The sequence below is a fragment of the Parus major genome, chromosome 2 (genome assembly GCF_001522545.3).
Source record: "Parus major isolate Abel chromosome 2, Parus_major1.1, whole genome shotgun sequence".
Taxonomy (NCBI): domain Eukaryota; kingdom Metazoa; phylum Chordata; class Aves; order Passeriformes; family Paridae; genus Parus; species Parus major.
In genome coordinates this window covers 3382-10095 of record NC_031769.1, presented here as the reverse complement: position 1 = coordinate 10095, position 6714 = coordinate 3382, and the positions used below count along the sequence as shown (strand labels likewise).

Sequence of the window (6714 nt, the reverse complement as noted above, 5' to 3'; positions counted from 1 at the left end):
GGGCTGGAGAATTCCTGAGGGAGCTGGGAAGGGGCTGGAGAATTCCTGAGGGAGCTGGGAAAGGGCTCAGGCTGGAGCAAAGGAGGCTCAGGGGGGATTTTTGGCTCTGCACAAGTCCCTGGCAGGAGGGGACAGCCAGGGGGGTCGGGTTCTGCTCCCAGGGAACAGGGACAGGAGGAGAGGAGGTGATCTCAAGGGTTCACAGGCTGGATATTGGGAAAATTCCTTCACCAAAAAGCCTGTCCAGCCCTGGCCCAGCTGCCCAGGGTCGTGGTGGAGTCCCTGTTGCTGGAGGGATTTAAAAACACTATGGTGGTGGCACTTGGGGACATGGTCAGTGGTGGCCTTGGCAGTGCTGGGGGAATGGCTGGACTGGATGGGCTCAGAGGACTTTTCCAGCCTCAGTGATTCTGTGACTCTGATCATGCCCTTAGGAAAGCCTGCACTTGGAAGAGCTTCAGAACTGAGCAGTGCCCCGGTTTCTGTCGGGAGCAGGGTAGTCCCAGGCCCAGGAGGAGGCTCCTGGGGCAGGGTGGATTGTACAGTGACACTTGTAGCACTGGTGTGTGGTGATAAAGTGAATATTTATACACAGCAAAGTGATGCTGCCAGGGACTTGCTGCTTTCCCAGTGTGCCAGGTGTTACAAGTCCCAAACCACTTCCTTATGTGTTAGCTAAATGCAGGGATGTATCTTTACTTGTAGGAAAAAACTTCCCTGGCTTTTTGTGCCTGTGTCCTCTTTCCCCGAGGACCCACACTTCATTTTAAGGCACCCTCAGTGTTACTGGCTCTGACCTTGTAGAGAACATGCAGGGCTGTATCAGGACAAACAGCACCAGGGCACCCTGCCAGGTTGGTGTTCCCTCCCTCACTTGTACAAAGTTTGTTTTGTTTTACAGGGAAACCAGATTTGTCCCCATTTGATGTCCATCTCCTGTCTCCTGCTCTGAGCTCACAGCCTGGTGGATGTAGCCTGGCCTGATTACTGATGGCCACACTTTGTCCCACAGCTGTGTTTGCTGATGGAGCTCATTCCCCCTGCTTTGCACACTCCATTCCTTCTTCTGTCCCTCAAATATTTTGCTTTCCTGTATGGAACGGCCAGCAGTGAGCAGCAGCTCTGCTTTGAGGGGCTGTCACTGCTGGCAGGGCGGGGGCACCACGCTCCAGCAGCTCCCCAGAGGGACAGGAGCAGCTGAGCTGCTGCTGCAGGAGCATTCCTGGGCTGGGTCGATGGCTGAGATAATGTCCCTGTGCTCCAGGGTAATGGAGCGGGATGCTGGCACAGACTGAAAGCTTTCAGGCTGTTTGGGTGCTGGGCAGGGCCCTGGCTCCGCTGTGGGGATGTCAGTGCTGCAGGGACATCAGTCCTGTCTGTGCACTCAGCAAAGTGCCACTGGCCATTCTGAGCACTTCTTCCACTTCTCCAAGCTGTCTGGTGCTTCCAGAGGTCACGCTGGGTGGGCTGCCAGCAGGCACACAGGCAGAGGTTTGCTGTGGCAGGTGACTGCAGTGGCTGAGTTCAGGTCTCTGGGATGTGTTCTCTTGTTGGAAAACGAGGCTGGACTTGCTGACTCCATACCACTGAGGGGCTGAATTCCTGGTCTGACACACAGGCCACCCTGTCCCTGGCTGCTGTGACCCTTCCCTGTCACCCAGGCAGGCCCTGGTGTCACAGCATTGAGTTCCCTTCTAAAGGGGGAACACTTTTCTGAGGAACAGAGAGTTTGTGTATGCAGGAAGAAATGGCTGAAGCAAAGGTAAAATCAGTTGCAGAATTACTGATATTAATAGTGAAGTTAGTCACAGCATTTCAGCAGGTTCCCAGTCCTGTGGACTGCAGAAATCCCTGAGGGAATGAGGTTTGTGAGGCTGTTGTGCAGCCCAGCCCTTCTTTATAGCATGGCAGGTATTTATTTGCTGGCTCCTCACCTGCCACATGAAGGTGGTGCTGTCCTTGGCTAGGATGTTTTCCATTGTGTGTGCTTGGAATTGCCCAATAATGCTGCTATTTCTGAAGCTGTTACTGAGGGATAGTGCCCAAAAAAAATCTATTGCTTTATAGGGGGAGTTGGAAGAGGGAATAAGCATTCAGGCATACGTTCCTTTCCAGCTGAGTAGAAGGAGAATAGAGGAAGCATTCTTCTCAGGGAGCAGGATTCACAGGGTTGGGAATCCAAGCAGCTTCCATGTAAAGCAGGGAACAGATGCCAGCAGATGGGAGTTCAGTCAGGCCTCAGATTATTCTTAATATCCACGTTACAAAGTGATAGTGCTGCAAAATTGACCCTGGGAAGATAATCATGGAGTAGTTTGGGTTGGAAGACACCTGAAGAGGGCACCTAGTCCAATTCCCCAGGAAACAATTGTACTGCACGTGATCATGGAATCATTGAGGTTGGAAAAGCCCTCAAGGATCATTGTGTCCACCTGTCCCCCAGCATTGCCAAGGCCACCACTAGCTCTGTGCCACATCCACAAAGCTTTTAAATCCCCCCAGGGATGGTGACTCCTCTCTTGCCCTGGGCAGCCCCTTGCAGTGCCTGACCACCCTTTTTGAGAATAAACTGGAGAGTGAGAAGGATCCCTCTGAGCCTCCTCTTGTCCAGGCTGAGCCCCCAGCTCCTTCAGCCCTTGACAGGGCTTGGTATAGCCTAGTCCGGTGGAAGGTGTCCCTGTGGAGGGATGGAACTGGATGATCTTTAAACATCCCTCCATCCCAAACCCTTCTAGAATTCCATGATCTCCAGCTGGAGCTGTCTGCTGCAGCTGTGGGATGTCTCTGTTGGAGCTGGACATTGCCAGCACGTGGTTTGTGACTGGCCTCACCACCAGGCAGGGCTGATCCAGCCGAGGTTGAGTTGCAGCCCCAGGCGTTTGTCGTGGTCGTTCCTCCTCCTCCTCCTCCAAGTGGAGTCAGGGCTGCTTCCCGTGGGATCCCTGGCTGCTCTCTCCCAGCTGTTGTGCAAGCGTTGGGATGCGCAGCCACGGCGCTCTGCGGATCCCGGCCGTGCCGTGCCAGCCTCAGCTGCGTGGGCTGTGCCAGGAGCCCTCATTGCCACAGCAGTGATGTGCAGATAATGAAAAACAAAAGCTTTCGCCACCCAGGCAGGGAGGTGAAGGAATTGCTCACAGCAGGCCCTTGGAGAAGCCTGGGCCCTTCTCTCCCTGCATCTGCACACTAAGCTGGCTTCCCAGAAGGAATTCCAGGATGTTTGATCCCCCAAGTGACAGTGTGGTTTTGTTACCTCCTGGCAAAGGACAGAGGAGCGAATGTGCCACCAGTGACAGAAGTGCCCATTTCACCCCTGAAGCACTGACTTTATCAGCACATTTAGATAAGATCTGATTTGAATAAGAATGAAAAAATTTGGCTGTCGACCCACATGGTTCTGTGTGCACCATTTTCCATAAGTGTTCACTCTGAAAGCTAATGTTTTCCTCTCTCCAGGGTGTCAGTCTGGCAGCTGCCAAGGAGAGGGGACAGCTTGTCTTCCTGGAGGGCCTCAAGTCCTGCCTTGACCTCCTGTTTGGGGAGGAGGAGCAGCCAGGGCAGCCCAGTCCTCTGCAGTTTCTGAGGTGAGCCTGAGCATGGAGTGTTCCCCCTTCACATCTGCTGCCAGCAAGAGCACCACCCAAGATCCAGGACTGCCTCCTGCTGCCCTCTGTGCTCCCCTCCAAGGCCCAAGCACAGCATTGTGCACATCCCCCAGAGTGTCCTGGCCTGTCCCTTGCTCCTTCCATGGAGGGATCCTGTCCCCCTTTCCAGAACTGTAGGGGAATTTCCACTCCCATCCTCATTGCCAAGCATGTCACAGGTCTAGAAAAACATTTATTTCAGCACTCCACAGGTATGTGTCAAACAAAACCCCAGCCAAGTGGTTTATTCCCTTCTTACATTATTTTGAGTTTTATTCTTATCCAAGAGAACAGTGCTGCTTTATCCATGCTGGCTTTTGGGTTTATTCTCAGTCATTTTCTCCATGTTGCCTGGGAAGCTCAGCAAAGGCCAAACACTTCCCCAGCAGTGCCCAGGGCCAGGCTGGACAGGGCTTGGAGCAGCCTGGGACAGTGGAAGGTGTCCCTGCCATGGCAGAGGGTGGGACTGGATGGGCTTCGAGTTTCCTTCCTACCCAAAGCATTCTGTGATCCCTGGAGCAGGGCAGGGGGCTTTCAGTACACACAGGTGTAAAGGGCAGCGAGGAGGTGACTGTCACAGCAGTGGGGGACAGGCTGGTGACCCCCACTCTGGGTCAGTGGGTGAGGAGGGGGACACGCGGTGCCAAGCCCCTGACACCTCCTTTATGTCCTGCAGCGGGAGCACCTCTGACCTCCGAGCCTTGTTTGACTTTGTCCGGGTGTCCCTGGCTCCCAGTGCCGGTGATTCCTGGAAAGGGCCCGTGCTGTTGGTGGATGACCTCAGTGTCCTGCTGAGCCTGGGGGCTGCACCGGTGGCCGTGCTGGACTTCATCCACTACTGCCGCATGTCCGTGTGCTGCCAGCTGAAGGTACTGCTCCCCCGGGGCTCTGGCTGTGCACAGAGCCTCCAGAGCAAAGCCTGCCTTTATTTCCTCTTTCCTTCTGACCATGATGAGCTTTTGGAAAGGCTGTGGTTGTCCAAGGAGTTCAGGTCATTGCCCTGGGGCCACTCTTGGGTCCCTGAGAGCAGGCTCCTGTTCAGCTGCATTCCTGGGAGATGCTGCCCAGAGTCTCTGATGTGTCTCTGATGTATGAACAGGGATTTGAGGTATAAAATAGTGGTTTTTGGAGCTCCTGGCTCTCCAGAGATCCTGACTCACACCCCTGAGTGGGAGGGCAGGGGTGGAAATGGGTCATATGAGGGGCTGGTGAGTCTCACAGGGGACAGAAATGGGGCCCCCCAGTCCAGCTCCCACCACCCTCCAGCGTGTGGTCCCCAAGGTGAGAGTGATGATCTGCAGCGATCTCCCAGTGATGTGGGGACTCCTGAGAGCACCACAGGCAGAAGTGCTGACAGTCACACCCAAACTCTGCCATCACAGGTGGTGTCCCCTCCCTGGGCACTTCCCTGCAGGAGCGAGGAATGAGCTGATGCTGTTGGGTGTTGTCACCCTGCACTTCACATGGCGCGGGGTGTTGGGCTGTATGTGCTGACAGGGGATGATCTGCTTGCAGAGAATATTTACCTCCAAAGAGCTAAAAAAGATGGCAAACCACACTAACACTTTGCTATTTCTGTCTGAGGTGTTCTGATGCTTTAAAGTACATTTTAATTGATTGAGAATTTGTGTTATTTTAAGTCACTGGTGACTTGTATGGGCTGAGGCAGAGTCTCTTGAGGTGGATGTTAATAGAGTCAGTGAGTCGGGGAGGTGTTTGCTCCCTGTCAGAGGTGTGAGGGTGTGAGCATTGCTGCAGCCCTTTGGCCACCTCTTTATTTACCTGCTCTGAATTCAGTCAGTGCCATCTGCCCAGCCTGACAGACTGGTTCAACCACTGTCTCCTTACAAAGGCTGGAGGTATTTTTAGACTGCACATTTCATATATATATATGTATGTGTGTGTACACAATGTGCAGTGAGCTCTTCAGTGTTTATGCATCATGGAATGGCCTGTGTTGGAAGGCACCCTAAAGATCCTGTCTGCTGTGGGCAGGGACACCTCTGATTTGGGCCCCAGAGCTGGAGGCAGCTCTGCAGGGTGGTCTCACCTGAGTGGGGCAGAATCCCCCCCTCTCCTGCTGCCCATGCTGGGGATCAGCCAGAGGATGGGGGGATTCTGGCTGGGGCATGTCCAGCCTCTCCATGGGTTATTTTCCCAGTGGAATTCAGACCAAGCTGGAGCTTAGATGGGATGTTTGTGAAAGCTCACCACCCACCCTGTCCTTCCCCTAAGGGATTAGGCCCAGCCAGGGGCTCATCCCTGCCTGCTGCTCCCGTTCCAGGGGAACATCGTGGTGCTGGTTCACAGCAACGAGGATTCGGAAGACGAGGAGAATGAACTGCTTGTGAACTCCCTGTGTCATCACAGCGACCTCATCCTGTGGGCAGAGGGGCTGGCCACCGGCTTCTGCAAGGATGTTCACGGGCAGGTGAGGCGCAGCAGAGCGTGGACAGGTGGCACGTGTCCCTGTCACCTACTCCCCGGGGCTGTGGGAGACAGCCCAGGCTGCAGTGTGGTTAAGGAGTAATCCCGTGGGCACCAGGATCTGCTGGAGCACCCAGCTGTCACTCACCCTCTGCGGGGATATTCAGGCACGTCCTGCCACCTGGGACTCCAGGGTTTATACAGCAGCTGCAGTGCAGGCTTCTCCCACCCCAGGCTGAGGGAGAACTTTCCTGGGAAGTTTCCCCAAACAGTGGATCTGAGCCTGGCCTGTGGTGATCTCTGCGGGGCTGGGAGGGTGCTGGCACTTGTGTGATCCCTCATCAGGGGCTGCCACCGAGGGCACAGGGACAGGCAGCTGCTGATGCATTATTTATGAGTGACCCCCCTCTTCCCTGCAGGCCAGCCAGAGGCTTCTGGGGCAGCCAGAGGAACTGTGTTCCTTTTCCTTTTCCTTTGCAGATTAAGATAATCAAGAGATTGTCCTTGCGGCAGGCGGGGGAGCAGGACCTGGTCCAGATCTACCAGTACAAGATCCAGGACAGGAACGTCACCTTTTTCGCACCGGGGCTGTCGGCTGCGGTCCTGTGACGCTGTCATCCTGTGACAATGCCATCCTGTGACGCTG

The 6714-nt window shown here is 54.7% G+C and overlaps 1 protein-coding gene across 1 annotated transcript in view; it reads left to right on the top strand.

The window, feature by feature from the left end:
- Positions 1-6708, top strand: part of ELP6 (elongator acetyltransferase complex subunit 6) — a 25100-nt gene extending 18392 nt beyond the window's left edge. The window contains exons 4-7 of the mRNA XM_015620183.1: positions 3454-3581; positions 4318-4510; positions 5926-6072; positions 6549-6708. Of these exons, the coding sequence (XP_015475669.1) occupies positions 3454-3581; positions 4318-4510; positions 5926-6072; positions 6549-6677 (597 nt within the window). The 3' untranslated portion in view covers positions 6678-6708. The remainder of the gene's footprint in view (positions 1-3453; positions 3582-4317; positions 4511-5925; positions 6073-6548) is intronic.
- Positions 6709-6714: the final 6 nt, after the last annotated feature.